The sequence below is a fragment of the Diplotaxodon limnothrissa genome, linkage group LG22, assembly GCF_057381915.1.
Source record: "Diplotaxodon limnothrissa isolate DT_005_m linkage group LG22, D_limnothrissa_male_GT1.1, whole genome shotgun sequence".
NCBI lineage: Eukaryota > Metazoa > Chordata > Actinopteri > Cichliformes > Cichlidae > Diplotaxodon > Diplotaxodon limnothrissa.
Window position 1 is genome coordinate 22,384,702 of NC_140616.1, and position 18,300 is coordinate 22,403,001.

Sequence of the window (18,300 nt, forward strand, 5' to 3'; positions counted from 1 at the left end):
GTGTAAGAAATAATGAAAAGGGACTAAAGACAAAGCCCAGCAATGAACACAACAAACAAAACAACATAAAATTTAACGAAAACAATATTTATTTGCATGTTTTCACGGGGACAATTATCATATGTCACATATACATTGTTAAATTTTATTGAAATTGTGTAAAGTGGGGCAAAGCATGTGGAAAAGAAAAACTAATATACAGAACATGTTGTTTAAGAAACATAATATACAGCGATATTCTGATAAAGAATTAAAATATACAGTATCTTGATCGACAAGTACGTACAAAGTTACATTCCTTCATTCGTTTTTATTTCACTGAAAAAATATTGGACCAAAAAAAAAAAGTAGCCTGATCACAAATGGAAAAGCTCAGGTGAGGCCTTAGCGTCCACAGAGGTGGACTTGCATTGCCTTTCCAGAAGCTTTTGTTGACTGACAGATTTGCTGTTGCTGTGCTGGATGTGCTCTCTCTTATATAAATGTTGCTCTCAGTGGAGAAGGTGACTGCTGCTGTCACACTGTTGTGAAATAAGTCCTTATATGCTGCACATAGGCACCTCCTATATTGCTGCCACTCACATTAAAAGCAGCATCTTACCAGCTTAACACAAGTGTCAAATAAAATTAAAATAACAGAAACACAGCATTTCCATAAGCATTCATCAGAAAAGGCAGATTTAGCAACACTTTTAAGAGAAATCGGGGCACAGAGATGGTTTGTGTGGGAGAAGCGTACAAGCATCAGCTAAAACAGATGTGACAGATTGCGGATGTACAATCGCTTTATGCTTCACGATGTGGTTTGGCCAGCTTGTTGAATACTCTCATCCCCTCTCAAAAAGAAAAAAACAAAACAACAGCTCACTGTTTGCCCCCAACGTAAAGGTGAGGCCGTTACAGCAAAACTGGAAACCCACAGGATGCCATCGAGCACAGACGTTCGAGAGACACAAGGTGCACGTTTCTAGACGAGGAATATATAAAAAACAAAAACACATCGAAACACAAGTGCGCGCGATCAAACGAGTCAACCGAGATCACATTCAGAGCACATGTTTTACCCATTTTTTTATTGTTTTTTTGTCAGTCTTTATCAAAGACTTTGTCAGAGGGAGAAACATTCAGAGAGACACATTCGCAAATCTTAACAAACATACAGTACAGTACATACAATCAGAGCTAGATACACATTCTTTTCATGCAATTCAGTGGAAACATCTGAAACCCGGCTGACCTTCACCTTGAAGTTTTCCGTTTCTACTCCCACTTCTCTGTTCACCTCCTATTTACAGACATTCAACGTTATTTGAGGCCACTAATGCACCAGGCAGATTCTTAACTGGAGGTGTGCGGGCGCTGATGACACTGCATGCAAAATTATTTCTTTCTTCTTCTTTTTTTATTTTTTATTTTTTTAAGTGTCCTACCCTTGGTGAAAGAACAGCACAGTGAAGACAGTGATGCTGGACTGCTGAATTGCTGTTTTTTTTTCTATTAATCACTAGTTAAGTGGTTGAACAGGAAAAAGCATACAGGAATACTGTCCACTTACAGTAAAGCTAGTGTTGATCTTTGGTCTCCCAAAATATGGTTTTGGACTTTTGACATTTGAAGATTAAAGATTCTAAAAGAAGCCCTCTAGATATTCAGATGAAGACATCAATATTACGGGCTGTGTAGGTAGGATTTGTTGCTTGAATTAAATATTGTTAGATGAGTAGAATTTCTAGATATATGTGGCTAAAAATGGTTATGCGTATTTGTCTTCTGCATGCAGCATGAAGGGACTATTAGGCTAGCCTAGCTTTTATATTTTTTAATGATTATTAAGTGAATTAGCAGCAGCTCATCTCACTTATGTGAAAATATACTTTTGAAAAGCTCTAAATCTCGAACTTGAAATTGGCTGAATAAAGTTGTAGCTGCTACACTTTGCAAATATGGCTGCTGTTAAAATGTAGCTATGTCTACGGTGGCCCTGAGAGGTCACATGCACTGCAACTGTAGAAAACACCAGCAAAACATTAACATTTTGCAAAAGCACCACAGAAGTTGATTAAAACATAACGGACATAGAAAAAAAAATTCTGACAAAACACAATGGACACTGTAGGTACATGGTTGCTGTTAGCCGTTTACTGTTAGCTGTTAGCCAAAAACATTTTTGTTGTGTTTTGTTTGGTTTTTTTCTGTTAGCTTCTCCAGTGTTTTTCTTTCCATTTCCATTGGGTTTTATTGAACTTCAATTATTTTTTGTGTGATTTTGCACCATTTTTCATTTTTGCTGGTGTTTTATTAGGCAGCAGTGTGTTTGACCTCTCAGGGCCACTGTATATATCATCACTAAATGTCGCCCCATCAGTTGGGTAAATACTGGTAATGTAGGGCGTAAAGTATGAGCCACCTATTTAGGTTGCCAGATTATATATCTTGGTCTATTTGAGCTTTTAAAGCTAGGCTAACCCCAATGCCAACCCCAGTGCCATCTGATTAAATATGAAACAGTGCAATTCTGCAGCTGCTTGATACCCTCATAATGTTTCTGCACACAAGCTCTCTCTCATAAAGGCTGGGCAGAAAGAAAGCTCTGGAGTCCTAACCAGTGGCCTCAGAACCGCCTTGTCGTAGTCGTCATATGAAAAGGTCCTGAAGGCAAACATGGAAATCTGCAGAACATGGCTATGCATGAGACGGCAAGAGGAAGCGCGGCCAGAGAGGAGAGAGAGAGGTAGTAGTGGTTTCTCAAACCTTCTTCTTCTTCTCCACCTCAGTCTCCTCCTCCTCCTCCCTTGCATCAGAAAATGTTTAATGGAGAGTCTGATCCACATCGTTTCTCTTCTCCTTTTGTGGGTCGTTGGCGCTCCATCGAATCTCAGATAGACAAGCTCATTTCCACACGTGCGCTGTCATGTGTGCCGAACTTGGAGCTGCTGAACCTCCCATTTGTTGACCACTGTATCCCATCATACCGCTGGTGTTGTAAAGATTCATGCCGGCCATGTGCTGAGTCATCTGAAGGGCACAAAATGAACTTTAGCAACGGATCCACTCCTCTCACAACTTTCAAAACCCCAAAAAACAAACACACACCTGACTGATGTTCCACTGTAGCTGCTGGGCTTGCTGGACTCCGTAAGTCTGCTGCTGGGGTAATGCGGGCAAACCCCCAACCTGCTGCTGCTGCCCCATCATCCCACTTTGTTGCTGTCCTATAATGCTGTTCTGCTGCTGTACCATCATTCCAGTTTGCTGCTGTCCCATCATTCCTGTCATGTAGGGCGACGGCACAACGCCGCTAGGCTGAGCCGTGACACCCTGAGCGCCCATTAAGCCATTCTGCTGCCCCATCATGCAGTTCTGCTGAATTCCAATCATGCTGTTTTGTGGCACTGCCATCACCCCGCTCTGTTGCTGCCCCATCATGGCCATCTGTGATGTCATCATAGTGCCTCCCATTCCCCCCGCCTGGGCTAAAGAATGGTATGGACCATACGGGTGTGTTGGATATCCCATTTGGTTCATGTACAAGCCTGCTGAGAGCAATCACAGACACCAATAACGATGAGCAGACTATCACCGTGTCAACATCCAGATCTGGACCACATCTGACAGAAATCTTATAAACTCTTACCATGTGCAGCCATACTGCTGGCATGTACCGAGGGAGTGGAGGCGTACAGGGAAAGAATGGAGTCCTTGGATAGTTTCTTGACAGTGCCCTCCTCTGCTTTGGGTGCTGCGTCTAAGAACAAGCTCAGATTCTCAGGCACTGAGGCAGTCACTCTGCTCTGAGGCATGGTGCTGGAAACAGACTGGACAGACACAAGGCAAAGATGAAAGTCTGTCTGAATGTACGCAAATAAAAACTCAGCAGCTTATAGCATGTACAGTGTGTTGTCTACTACCGTGCTTTTTGTAGAGGAAGCAGGGGAGGGGGCTGCAAGGGAGCTGAAGAGATCCAGGGCAGAGTGTGCAAGGGCTGCGTTAGACACCACTGGGCTCTCATTACTGTCTGGAACACATCCTCCACCATTAGACACCACAGGGCTTGGAGCTGGGGCATCTAATAGAGGTAATGATGATAACAACCGTTTCAGGTATCCACGTTCAAAGCAGCTCATCTAATTAAGATTCAGCTTTCTGTCCTAAAATAGATGCCTGGCATGTTTATTTGCTTTTTAGGTGCAGACTTGCAACATAAAGCAGTTCTATATTAAGACAGCAGTTTCCTGGTGTGCTAATATTTTGGACTCTGTGTTAGTGTAAGCGCATGCGTGCAGGTGCATAAGGCAGAATACCTAGTCCAAGCAGGTCTGTGACAGACTGGGAATCTGTCTTTGGGCTGACGTCCTTTTTCTGTCACAACAGAGAAAATCAGTGTAATTAATGCAACAATTCTGCACTGGCGAATGAGTCTGTCTGCCGATTCTTTTACTCTTCACACTCACTAGTGGTATAACATGACTGTTCCATTCAAGTCACCACAATAAAAGTTACCAGCTTTTCTCTGCCTTTTGTTGACGCCTTTTCAAATACAGGGATGACCTGTATTTGATAATTAAGTTTAACAAGAATGTTCTACAATATGCATCATCTGTCCAGATGCTAAAATGTTTATATCACTTCAATTCAATTTTATTTATATAGCATCAAATCACAACAGTTGACTCAAGTTGTTTTGTTTTGTAAGGTACAGAGTTTACAAAAATACAGAGAAAACCCCAAAAATCAGACAAGGAAAAACTCCCTTTTAACAGGAAGAAACCTCTGGTAGAACCAGGCTCAGGGAGGGGCAACCATCTCTGGCAACCGGTTGGGGGTTAGCTTTGGACCTTTTTTTAAAAATCTTGTTCAGGCTTGAAGACAGGGAGTGTGGTTGCGACGATTGACTACTACTGCATTAGACTTTGGTTGCCTCTTGATTTTTTTTTTAAATCAATTTAGCAACTTAACAATATAATAAACAAAACCAAGATAACAAAGGCCAGAATGGAATCTCTGGTCTATGATATGAACATGGAATGATGCACCTACCAATTTCATCTTCTCAAATACAACTGGCTCCTTTGGGATGTTGTCACAACTCTTTTCTTTCTGCACAAAGAAAAGAAGTGGTTTTGTTTGACGACACTCAAGGTTGGTCGAGGGTAGCAGGAAAGTAAGAGAAATTCACTCTCCAAACCTGTTCTGCAGATTCTGCTGGAGACACAAGAACAAACACGTGGATCTGTTTGTGTGGACTCACCCTGAGCATCTGGATGTCAATGACTTTATCCATGTATTTCTTCTTTTCGTATTTGTCCCTAATAAAGATCTCGGCAGCCTGGTCTGTCTCGGGACGCTGGAAGCACTCGGGTAAAAAAGCCTCGTAGAGCCGTTTGGCCTTGGCATTTCCCATCTCTTGAACACACTGGGGATACCAACGGAGAACAAAATAACTGACACATTGCAAAGAAATCTAGTAATGTTCAAATGCAATATCCAAGGTGTCCTTGTTAAAGTGCGGTTATATGAAAAAGCAGGATTCTTACAGTGAGAGCTGTAGAGAACTAAAGAAAAAGTGCTGACCAAAGAAATCCCCTCACACTGAGAAGCATCACGCTGACTGTCTTGTCTATCAGACCAGACGAGATGAGCTGCATACTAAAGAGAAAGAGGCTACTCGGAGGTGGAAAATCGTCAGTTATACTGTATGTGAAAATACCAACTACCAGATAAAATAAGCATATATACATAGAATAAAATTACTAAATTACAAAAAATTATATTGTTGTTTATTTTCTATCCATCTCTATATTGCATGGAAATCTATTTTATTTAAAGGTTTTACTTTCTGAAAGATTTTCACAAAAGAAGCAACAGCTTAGAATTTTGGGAAAACAGGTGTTTTCTTGTTAACAGTCTTATGCAATGAACAATACCACCTATTTTAAAATTTAACTTAAAAATCTAAAGATATAACCAGCACATTTCATTTGTGTTGCTTTACCATAAAGACTCAAAACAGAGTCAGCCAAACATGTCTGACCATTTTAAAACAAACTCACTGATTAACACAATAATCTTATTTACTTCAACTTTTAAGTAACCAGTTTAAAAGTGAACAGTAGTGGTTTTTCTCGATCTTATGCTAAGCTAATTGATTGATTGTGATTTGGATTATATCCACAGTATACCGCCCCCCGCCCCGCCCCCCATTACACATGTTTTACTGGGTCATAATACATCCCCTTAGTTTATCCTCTATCTGAAATAAGCTGTCTCTTTAATGTGCCACTCCTTAATAGACAACCTTCTTCTGATTGGATGCCCCTCACTTGGCTTCCACAAACAGAACCCATGCCTTGTAAGCCACCTTCTAGTCTGAAATGACCATACAAGGAAATTTGAGCCAGGCTAGTGTCAGTTAAGCTAATTGGAGAAACTTGAAAAACAAACAGACAACCAAAAAACAAATAAGAAAGCCAACATTTATAGCGTTTAATAATCAGGGACAGTTCAAAATATTTAACCCAATATTTAAAAGCTTTTGGGTTTTTTAGTGGTTATGAAACTTTCATAGTGAAGACCACTGACCTGGACTTGCTCCTGCGTCCACTGATCCAGGTTGACAGACTTGACCTTGGAGATGTGAACCCCCAGGTTTCGATGGATACCAGCACAGCGGATACAGATGAAGATGCCCAAATTCCAGGATGCCCATCGTGGACCTGGAAGAGCAACGGGGGGAATGAAATTTAGAGGAGAGGAGAGAGTCTTCGCAGAGGAGCGATGCAAGGAGGTGGTGATAAGCCAAGCTAAACGTATAAAAGAGATTTAGGTTAAACAAGAAAGAGGGCTAAGTGAGTAGACTAGAGAAACATGAGGGAAAAAAACAATTAATTTTAGACCAATTATAAAGAGACAAGTCTGAAACCTCAATTATGAGTCTGAACTCAGCAGGGAGCACATCTAATCCTGTGTAAGTCATGCGGTGGCCTAACACATAACAGGATCCAATACGAGAGTTAGCCTACATAACTGAGAGGCGAGAGGAGGAGTACAAAGTCCCACAAACACGCACCTCACACACACAAGCAATCACACACACTCAGGGCCTGGATACCTGCAGGGATGATTACTCATTTGATCAAGAGCCTGTGTGTGTGGGAGCACTGTGATCTGAGCCAAACGTATGGATCCACTCAGATTTTGTGGAGACCTGTTTATTGCTTATGCTGCATATGTTTTAGCTTAAAAGCATGCTTGCAAATCTTTCTTCTATATTCAGAACATAAAAGAAATAAAAACATCATAGATGAGATCGTTATTTATTTATTTTTGCTCAAGATATGCAACCATCCTCTTTGGGGACTGCACTCAGCTTCAAAGATAATATTTGTGCTGTTCTTACATCTTTACCATATCTCCCTCCTCCTCTTTCCTTGCCTCCATCTCTTTCTGCGACTCTCTGCCTCCACTTCTCCAAACCATCTCTGCTGTGAGTCCCTGCAACCCTGCTGCCACAGGTCCGTGCACTGTGGCCTTCACGCCACTAGGGGGAAGAGCAGCTTTTCGATTTGGATTTCTCCTCTTCTGGCAGATAAAGGCATTGTGCAGAGCTTAAGAAAAGGCCATTCTATGCAAATGAAAGGGGAAGTCGAGTTTGAGAAGGGAAAAACATGCAGCGCCTTCCTCTTTTCCTCTGAGAAAAACACTGCAATGAATAGGCTCCTTCTTGAATCCTACTAGAATTCTGTTTGCACTATTAAGAGTTAGTTTTCAGTTTTCTCCATCTTTTTAAACTGCGAATCACAAATGCAAAAAACACCATGTGCACTGGTCTTCCTCACTGTCTAGCTGCAGCATTAGCTGTCTACTGGCTAATAATAGTAGAATTACTCTGCAAAGCCTGCTTAGCCACTGTACACGCCGACACAGACACAGAGAAAGACAGAGACGCTGTCAATAGTGTTGAAGTCCCTGAACACTGGAATTAGTTTGTCCTTCTCATCTCTTATTCTAATGCTCCCTCTGTGCTCTAGCCGCCATTTCTTATCTTTCTCACTACGGCTGCCTCCCTCATGTTCTCCTTTGTCTGCTTATATCTCTTTCACACCAGTTCCATTTCTTCCTTTCTGTTTATTTTCTGCCCTCATGTTTTCTGCGATTTGTGGGAATGCTTTTTCCATTTGCATATTGAAAAGTTTCTCCTTTTTTTTTTTTTATAGCAATGCACAGTTTTGACTGATGTCTCTACAAAAAAATAGGCGAGTCTATAATAACAATTAGATCAGCTGTCATGAAACATAGTTTAGGTGCTCCTGATGTTCAGAAGATGAATCATAGCTGACCTGACCTCTTCTCAGTCATCATTATGAGGCTGATGTCTGTGCTTTTAGCTGAAATGTCTTCGAAATTATGGCATGCGTTACAATAGCTTAACTTTGCTTTAACAGGCAGAGCCCAACCACTATACGTTTGTATTTTGTCCCTTTAGACACACAAAACATAGATTTCCCTAACATCTGTTACGTGTAACTCTTTGTTTACTCATTTGGCCTCGTTTGTCTGACTCTCCTCGGATGGTTGTTTGGTTGTTATGTTGCCAGCAGGGAAGCTGTAGAGTGCCGTCTGGTAGACAAACTATGCAATGTAAATCCCCAAAAGTTGATTCTGTCATCTGGACGTAGCGTTTTCAGTGGGAGAAACGTTTCATCACTCATCCAAGTGACTTCTTCAGTCTCAGCTGACTGCAGGTTTCCCCAATCTTATAGACACCTACAGGCCAGTGGACACTCTTTCAATGATAAGGATGTACACATCCTGGACAGGGAGGAACGCTGGTGTGAGCGCAGAGTCATACGAAAAGGGAAAGACCATCTCTGAATCGAGGAGGGGGCCTAAGGTTACATCTTTCGCCATCTTACAATGCTGTGATTCCAGCCATTCCCCAACTCTGTGAATGGTACTCACGGCCATGGATCAATTGTCTTTGATCAATGAGCTTTGATCAGTGGTTGTTGATCAATGGTCATGAGAATTTGCATAATTATGATGAAGGTGCCCTCCCAGCCCATTGTTCCTTCAGTGGGCTGGTTTCAGTGATTTTGCAAATGTACGGTTTATAAGATTGGGGAAACCTGCAGTCAGCTGAGACTGAAGAAGTCACTTGGATGAGTGACCAAACGTTTCTCCCGCTGAAAACGCTACGTCCAGATGAACAGAATCAACTTTTGGGGATTTACTTACCTGGATGATATGCAATGTAAACATTGATAAATTAGTCAGGTTTGATCAGGAAGTCATAATGTGTAAAATGACAATATTCTGTTCAAGTAACTCAAAGTTGGTGGGTCCTTAGTAAACAGAACCCACTTTGAGCAGCCAAAAGAAGAAGTTTATTGGTGTGGCCCTTTACAACAGTCCCAGTTTCTCATGTCGCCCCTTGGGAAAATTAATTCCCAACCCCTGCTTAAGGGAGGTAGCCAGCCACCTATGTGACTGGAGCATGCATGTCCACTAGTAATTGACAGTGAACAACCTCACACCTTTTCTTTCTTGATTAACGGAATTACACTAAAATTCAGCTGTAATTTCTATTTATTGTCAATTAGGGAACACTTGTCCTCGCTTACTTCTGTGTTACACTGTAACACAACTCAAAACCGCACACCCCTCTGAAACCCTAAGATGTAACAAACGCCGTAACAAACTACTGGAGTGGACATGAGGGAACGGAGAAATATGTTTCTGTCATGGCTGGTACAGCATTCAAAATAATTAATAACACATAATGCACCATGCACAAGCATGAATACTAGTAACAGTGTTGGCCACTTACAGTGGCTTGCAAAAGTATTCGGCCCCCTTGAACTTTTCCACATTTTGTCACATTACAGCCACAAACATGAATCAATTTTATTGGAATTCCACGTGAAAGACCAATACAAAGTGGTGTACACGTGAGAAGTGGAACGAAAATCATACATGATTCCAAACATTTTTTACAAATAAATAACTGCAAAGTGGGGTGTGCGTAATTACTCAGCCCTCTGAGTCAATACTTTGTAGAACCACCTTTTGCTGCAATTACAGCTGCCAGTCTTTTAGGGTCTGTCTCTACCAGCTTTGCACATCTAGAGACTGAAATCCTTGCCCATTCTTCTTTGCAAAACAGCTCCAGCTCAGTCAGATTAGATGGACAGCGTTTGTGAACAGCAGTTTTCAGATCTTGCCACAGATTCCCGATTGGATCTAGACACCAGACAGGTCAGGGATAAAGTTATTGAGAAATTTGAAGCAGGCTTAGGCTACAGAAAGATTTCCCAAGCCTTGAACGTCCCACGGAGCACTGTTCAAGCCATCATTCAGAAATGAAAGGAGTATGGCACAACTGTAAACCTACCAAGACAAGGCCGTCCACCTAAACTCACAGGCCGAACAAGGAGAGCGCTAATCAGAAATGCAGCCAAGAGGCCCATGGTGACTCTGGACGAGCTGCAGAGATCTACAGCTCAGGTGGGGGAATCTGTCCATAGGGCAACTATTAGTCATGCACCGCACAAAGTTGGCCTTTTGCAAAGAAGAATGGGCAAGGATTTCAGTCTCTAGATGTGCAAAGCTGGTAGTGACATACCCTAAAAGACTGGCAGCTGTAATTGCAGCAAAAGGTGGTTCTACAAGGTATTGACTCAGGGGGCTGAATAATCACGCACACCCCACTTTTCAGTTATTTATTTGTAAAAAATGTTTGGAATCATGTATGATTTTTGTTCCACTTCTCACGTGTACACCACTTTGTGTTGGTCTTTCATGTGGAATTCCGATAAAACTGATTCATGTTTGTGGCTGTAATGTGACAAAATGTGGAAAAGTTCAAGGGGGCCGAATACGTTTGCAAGCCACTGTATGTAGGTCATAGGCTCTACAAAGATTCACCACAAAAGTCCAAATCAGCCTTTACATGCTAAACCGATAAACATACCCAGTAAAAATCAGCACCGTCACTGTTAGCATCTTGACGTTAGCACTTAGCTAAAAGCGCTGTTATACAGTTCAACTGAGCTGCTAGCATGGCTTCAGAGTCCTTTTTCCATACACTGCCTGTTATTTTTCTCCCCTCATGCGAAGATTTAATCTGCTTCCAGCTGGGTATTATGAATGTTTGGAGTCATGGTCCTCAGGTGTGCACCCGAGTGCGCTGATCCGGTGAGCCGGGGGAGCAGAAAGAGCACACAGATGAAGGCTACATTTAAGGCAGATCACACCTGCACACCACAGAGAAGCAGCCTTCTCTTGTTCCAATCAATGCTATGCTTGAGTAAGAACCCATATGCAGTGCGTCTGTCCGGCAGCACTGCACACCTACAGGTGCTTTGAACAGATATACAAGGAAGTAGGTGGAGGAGACGTCTAAAAAGGGAAGAAAAGATTGAACCAACGATCCCTATGAATCACTTTTTCTTTGTGGCTGGCATCACAGTGAGTGTAGACTGCTCCACCGTTCACCAGCAGCAGTGAATACATGTCCTCTTTTCTTGATGTGATCAAAAGAGCAAATGCCAACATCATTTAAAGGTCTAATTAAATTCTCCAGGTCTGACTAATAAGTCCCTTTCTCAGTTTTTACACGGAAAAGCATCCAAAAGCAGAGACAACTGATGAATCACCCTGGCAAAACTAAATAAATAATTAAATAAAAAAAATGGCTGTGGTCATGGTTGTGAAACACGCAGGCTGAAGCACATTAGGGGTGGAGAAGGCAGAGCCACAGCGAGAGCCAAAAACAGAGACAAGCAGGAGGGGATTTTTATAGTCATCAAATGGTGGACTTTAGACGTCCTGCTGGGGTGTAACGGGGGTATGACGAGCAGAGAGCGCACACAGAGATCTGTAATGAACTTCGCTGTCATTTACACACACGTATTTGAATGCTTTTCCATACCATTTCTGGCGACTTAGTCATTAACTTCTCATCTTAAACACATCTCTGTTAAAAACCCTGTCTGAATCCTTACAGTTACAAACACACAGGTGCACACGTTACACAAATACACTGGTCCACCGACTCTCACACACATACACACTTGTTCATGAGCAGGTACATATGGTCCATTAGCCTACATCCCACAAGGATAAATGGTGCTCTCTGCATGTACCCAGTTAATCCCACGGAGCATCTCAGCCATCAGCGGATCCCATGCCCTGCTCCGCCGCCACACAAAACACACACTCATGCATACACCCCTTTGTCCCTTACTCTCTAGCCCATTAGCATCTAAACCAATCCAGATACCCTGGAGCCACCCAGTGACCCAATCTGAACCAAGCAGATGGAACCTATTGATAATTTACAAAAGGCACACCCACCATCTGTGTTACCATGCAAACATCATGACTGTGATCCTGCAGGTGAGTAATTGAGGTCGAACAGTGTTACATATAAAAAGATGAGTAAGGTAGTCCAAATTTTTAGTCCTGCTTTTATGTCTTTTTTAATCTTATTGCCCACATATTGTTTTTATCCCCTGAAATGTTATAAGGTTATTGTGCTGAGTAGTCATCTGTGTTATTTGCTTAGCTATTAGAGCAATCCCCTACACTAAGATAACCACTATCTATAGAACTAAAACGCATCCTTAGAACCAATTTATCACCCGGTGAAACAGTAACAGCACAATTCATGTGACATAACTTACCTTTGAGGAGCTCACAGCTATATGATTTTTAGGTTTTTAATAACTGCTCTCTTTAAGCTGCTCCTGACATTTTGTCTGCTTCCTGTGCGGCCAATTCACAGATAAAAAAACCCCAGCAGACTGACGTGTGACCTTATTATACTTTTGTGTGTTTTTCCTACATGGTTGTATAAGGCTGAATCACCAATCAGTCCAAACGGGCAACTCAGGGGCCACGAGAAAAGTCGTGTTTAGGATAGTCTTACGGAGGGGCAATATCTTTATGTTTTATCCTATAAATTGTTACAGTGGTCAGTGCTCATGTTAAAAATGGCCAAAGTTTCAATGTACAAGAACTCTCTAAGAGCCCAGCTCAGCCTCAGACTGATTTTCTTGTCACTCGTTCGGTGTTTATACACCACTTTGCATTTAATCATTAATCTCTGGCTCTCCTCCACAGTGTATCTTTTGTCCTGTGTCTCCATCCTCTCACCCCCAGCCAGTCATGGCAGATGGCTGCAGCTCCTTGAGCCTGGTTGTGCCGGAGGTTTTAGTATTTAGTATTTATTTATTTATTGTCATTGTCAAGAACAATGAAATTGCGTTTGGGGCTTCCATACAACCCAAAAAAAAAAAAAAGAAAAAAAAAAAGAAGAAAATAATAAATACCCCTTAAAACCCAAGTGTACATATTTAACCCAGTGTGACTCCAATGCAATAAGACAATCCTTAGCAATAATGTTCGTAGAAATTCAGACAAAGACCTGAGAAACATGGTTTCTTCCTGCTAAAACGACACTTTTTCCTTCCCACTATTGCTTAGCGATTGCTAAGCTGGCGCTTACATATTCAGCATTCTTAAAGGGATAGTTCACACCAAAAGCAAATGTATGGGTTTTTCCTCTGTTTTGATATTCTGTGTTAATAAAGTTAACTAGTTTTGGTGATGTTAGCTGTGCCTTCTTTTCATTATAATGGAAATACATGGTTAAAAACTGCTTACTAACTCAACAGTAGCATCTTTTTCCAGAAATCGTGACCCATTTACTCCAAAACACTACGGTGAGCAGTTTCTGGTATGAGTCCTTTTCTTGGTAAGGAAGCATGCAGCTGACAACATTACAGCTCAGCTGAGGAAGGACTCCCTTAATGTTTACATCCTGTCACGCTGTCACTAGCACGAGACACGTGTGTCCTCCTGCGCAGTGATACGATTTGCAGGTGTAAAAGCAGGATCAGGGTTGTTAAAAAGGGACCCAGCAGCTTATTTGTCCCAAAGCCCTTTGCAGCTTAATCTGGCCATCGCTGTGTATTAGAGAGTTGTGCGCACAGCAATGTAGCACGGTGCCACCCTCTCTCTGGTACTGAGGCTCTGTACTTTGTGCCAGCCAAGGACACACGCGCAAACAAACACACACCGACACACACGTCCAATAACCTTCTTCTCTGAATGGAAATCTCTGCTGACTTCTCATTGGATGAGATTAAAAAGGGTCCGAGGGGAGGAGGGGACTGAGAGCTCATGGTAGAGGTAGACAGCCTGGCATCATCAGGTGATATCACCACAGCAACCAGGGCCCAGCATGAGTAAACACAAGTACAATAGAGACAATAAGGGAGACATGCTTTTATGCTCATTCAAACACACATGCACACACATGCACGCACATGTACACAGCCCCTTGAGACTGAAGCCAGAGGTTGAAGTGTTGACTACATTAAGCACCCTGCCTAACCCTCTGCCTCTCCCCCTGTCTCTTTATTATTTCCTGGCAGTATTAAGGATTTACTGGAGGGGTGTGACTTTATGAGGAAGTGGTAGAAATAAATAAACAAATAGCACACAAAGTCATTCAGCCCAGAGAAACAGACAGAGACAGGAAGTTTGCGGCGCACAGGCAGTAATCTACAGTCGGAAAAAGAGATATTGTTAAGCGGCGCAGTATATAATAGACAGGGGAATGTCTGAGAGTGCTGCTGTTGTGTGTTTGCATTCGCTGGAATAAACACGTTCTTGGCTCCATACACCACACCACTTCCTCTCTGATCATCCTGAGAGAGGGAGGGAGGGAGGGAGAGAGGTAGGTGATGAACGTGCAACGGCAATCAGGTGCAAACAAGATTAGACCAAACCCCATCACGAGCCATATGGCCAAAAAGAAAAAAGAAAACCTGATAAGAGAGAGAGGGCAGGGGAGGGCACTAATGTGCTTGAGGTGTGCACTTGTGCGGCTGTGCACGACTCGAGTGTGTAGTCTGGAATCTGTACTTACAGTTTTGAGAAATGCACTACTCAGCAAAGAGGTAAAAAACACTCTCTGAGCATCAGCTCAGATCACAGAGTCAGCCAGGACTTTGTAACCTTTCAAAATAAAAGCTTTTTATAACAAAATAATATTTGCTGTTCTTTAAAACTGTATTCATATTTACTGGAAAATTTTTTATTTTGGAACAAAACATTATATTTTAAAAATCAAAAATAATAAGATCTGGCAACCTGTCCAGGGTGTACTCATGAATCACACAGTCACATGTCAGTCATTTTCTTTAAACCCATTGGTGGTTAATTCCCTTACTCGCCAGTGGTTATTTTTCCTGTTGTGACCACAATTCAAATTTTTACTGTCATCCCACGGTCACTGCTCGTCACATTGCTGCAAGAGCCTTCCTGTGTGGACACCCTTTTAGCAAATTGTACAAAGATTTTGTAATGTGTGAAATCTTGACAGAAAACATGTTTTTGTTCGTGTGTGTGGGTGTGGTTGGCAGGGATGTCGAGCTCTTACATTGAAAATCTAAAGAGTTCACACCAAGAGAGCCTTTGTGACCATGATTTTAATATGCAAGAAAAAGGAGAAACGTAGTAGTAATCAAACTTGTGTAGCTAACTTAAATACCCTTTCTCTCTCCACATGTGCCTGATTTGGGAGTAAAAAGTCATAAAATTAGCATCGTATTAGCATCACATATGCAAATATAATCTTCTAAGATATCATTTATTCTCTGTGCTTCTGAAGTCTGCGTCCGAGCCTTCAAACAGTATGTAAATAAGCTGCAGGAGCCCAATCATACTGTGCTGTTTTCAAACTGTCCACTGAGCAGTCACGAGTGTGTTTGCCTGAAGGCGAACAGCATCACTTCTAAATATCTTGTTTAAAAGAGCACCCAAAGGCAATAGGAACATTAACAAAACCCTGCGTTGTTGTATTCATAGATCTGGTGACTTATTCAGTTTAAATACAACTAAGACCTTGTGGTCACATGTCATCTTACTAAAGTAATGTACAAATGTGTTTTAAAAGGAAAAAAATGTCTATCACAAATTAGATACAGTATTAACATCCTCCCAGGACAGATGATGTGCTGTACTGACTTGACAGCTGGAACTGATTTTTTCTAAAGCTTTAATTACACACTTGAACTTGTATAGACTTAGCTGACTATACAGTTTAGCCTATAGATGTTAGATTTTTTTATTAAGGCAAAACTTTGCATAGAATTCGGTATTATTATAAAAAAAAAGGATACTAATATGCTCACTACTAAGTCTGTGTTTTTAGTCTTGGACTCTGCTAAAGTAGCTTTGCATGAATCAGAGTTCAGAATAATCCTTATTTATCTTCATTTAGATCTTCCTATGTCTGAGACAAGCCAAATCTGATTGGTTGCCCCTTGTAAACAGAAGATTGACCATAAATTCTCTGCCTGAAAATACCTTGTTGATGTTGGAGGTTTGAGGAGAATGGCCAGACAGATTTAATGTTGAAACACAAAGAATCACTCGTTACAACCAAGGTATACAGAACAGCATCTCTGAAGGCACAACAAACTTTGAAGCAAATGTACTTCAAACCACAGAAGATCATACTGGGTGTAAATCCTGTCAGCTGAGAACAGGAAACTGAGGCTACAATTCATACAAGCTCACCACACATGGACAACAGAAGACGTAAAAATGTTGCCCAGTCTGATGAATCGAGATCTCTACTGCAATATTTGGATGTTAGGGTCAGAGTTTGCTAGAAACAACATGAAAGCATGGATCCATCCTGCGTGGGGAATATTTTCATACCAACTAAGCATCGTTTAAATCACCACAGCCTACTAGAGTGCTGTTCCTGAGCATGTCCATCCCTTTATGACCCCAGTGTGCCCATCTTCTGATGGTTGCCTTTAATGTTTGCCAAGTGGTCAGTAACTTTCGCATATATAGTGAATACTCCCATTTTAAACTGGGGTCTGTCTACACATATCATTCTCAAAGTTTGTATTTACCAAGGGTGTCCTCCTGCGTTACAGTGATTTGTGTACACACAGCGCTTCCTTTCAAACATTTAGAGTCAGTGATGTTGATCTCGATAAGCCCAACACCGGCTGTATGCTCTACAGAATCCACCCACAAGGCCCACACAACATGCATGTAAACAAAAACATTCCTTTTCCAGAAAAATATGCAAGAGCTCTTTAACTAACATAAGGAAACAGCCCCACGGCCTCATCAACTTGTTGATGGCTCATCCGAAAACCAAATAAAGAGCAACCTTTGAATAGTCTGTTTGTTGACTCAAGACTCTGACTGAGTGTATTTGCGACCAAAACACCAGTGTTTACCCACCCCTATGGCAAAAATAAAGGTTCAAGGCCTCCTTGAGGCTACACACAAATGAACACACAGAACACCTGACAGTCTGATTATGGTGATTCAGTGTATAAAAAGACAGCCTGGCTCCACTACAATCAAGCAACTCAATAAGTCTCCTTGCTATATAGGTAATCACTGAGAATTGCAGCTCAGTGTTGTAAGAACATTGCAGTGCCTCTTTGTTAAGAGTTGGGTTTCACTGCCTGCTCCCAGTCTGCAAGAACAGCGTGTTCAGGGTGACTCAAAGTCAGCACAGGTGCCTTCAACTCCATCTCTGAGCGGCGATAGCTGGAGTCATTTTCACTAATGAGCGCATTTTCTCACTTCATCCCGCCACGCAGTTCTCACCCTTTAAACCCTTTTTAGATCCTATTACTTGAGGTAGCTTGGCATGATGTAACTGCATGCCATGCTCCAGCCGTGTAAGGATGTGGCTCCACGTCTTTGCACCATAGTACAATGCAATTGGCCGAGGGATGATGAATGCAGTGCAGCATTTTTTTTTCCAGCGTAGTAAACGATCAAAGAGGGTCGATTCAAGCGCCGGGCGCGCGCCTCGGGCACAAAACCCGGGGAAACATGACCCTGATGGAAATCACCTACCTTTCGATTCACAGTCAGCGCAGTATTTGTTCTCCTCCAGCGCCAGTAAAGAGTTGAGGACAGCCTGGTATCTGTCAACGTCTTTCACAGATTTGCCCGTCATCATCCTCCTCCACCACCACCACCACCAACACAACAGTTCCTGCGGTCTGTGCCGGCTATTGCCAAACGAGCCCTTAACAAAAAAAAAAAAAAAGGAAAGTGTGAGCACGGGCGATCTGCTCCGCCGTCCCTCTTCTTCCTCTTCCTCGCCGTGGAGCGCAGAGTTTGCTTCACGACGATGGGATGATTGCCTTTCAACCAACCAGCATGCGGCTTATTCGAGGTGAAAATACCCCCAATCAGGACGAAGAGGATGCCATGTGATGTCTGAGATTTAAAATGTGATGCTGA

General features: G+C 42.1%; 1 protein-coding gene across 2 annotated transcripts; it reads right to left on the minus strand.

The window, feature by feature from the left end:
• Nucleotides 1-1,571: 1,571 nt before the first annotated feature.
• Nucleotides 1,572-18,013, minus strand: smap2 (small ArfGAP2). 2 transcript variants are annotated; one of them, XM_085346119.1, is made up of 9 exons: nucleotides 17,908-18,013; nucleotides 6,580-6,713; nucleotides 5,249-5,413; nucleotides 5,038-5,097; nucleotides 4,302-4,359; nucleotides 3,909-4,066; nucleotides 3,635-3,815; nucleotides 3,094-3,533; nucleotides 1,572-3,015 (listed from the first exon to the last, which is right to left on the minus strand). In XM_085346119.1, the coding sequence occupies exons 1-9, from the start codon at nucleotides 18,011-18,013 to the stop codon at nucleotides 2,890-2,892; spliced, it is 1,428 nt and encodes a 475-aa protein (XP_085202245.1). In that variant the 3' UTR covers nucleotides 1,572-2,889. The 2 variants fall into 2 exon arrangements, with proteins under 2 accessions (XP_085202245.1, XP_085202244.1); XM_085346118.1 differs by having other exon boundaries at nucleotides 3,094-3,536.
• Between the last annotated feature and the right edge of the window lie 287 nt (nucleotides 18,014-18,300).

Excerpts from the sequence above, each read along its gene's own strand:
- smap2 (XM_085346118.1), bottom strand. The coding sequence starts at position 18,013 with ATGATGACGGGCAAATCTGTGAAAGACGTTGACAGATACCAGGCTGTC. Across the intron at positions 5,414-6,579 it reads GGACGCAGGAGCAAGTCCAG|TGTGTTCAAGAGATGGGAAA; the intron begins GTCAGTGGTCTT and ends TGGTATCCCCAG. Across the intron at positions 4,360-5,037 it reads TATTTGAGAAGATGAAATTG|AAAAAGGACGTCAGCCCAAA; the intron begins GTAGGTGCATCA and ends CTGTTGTGACAG.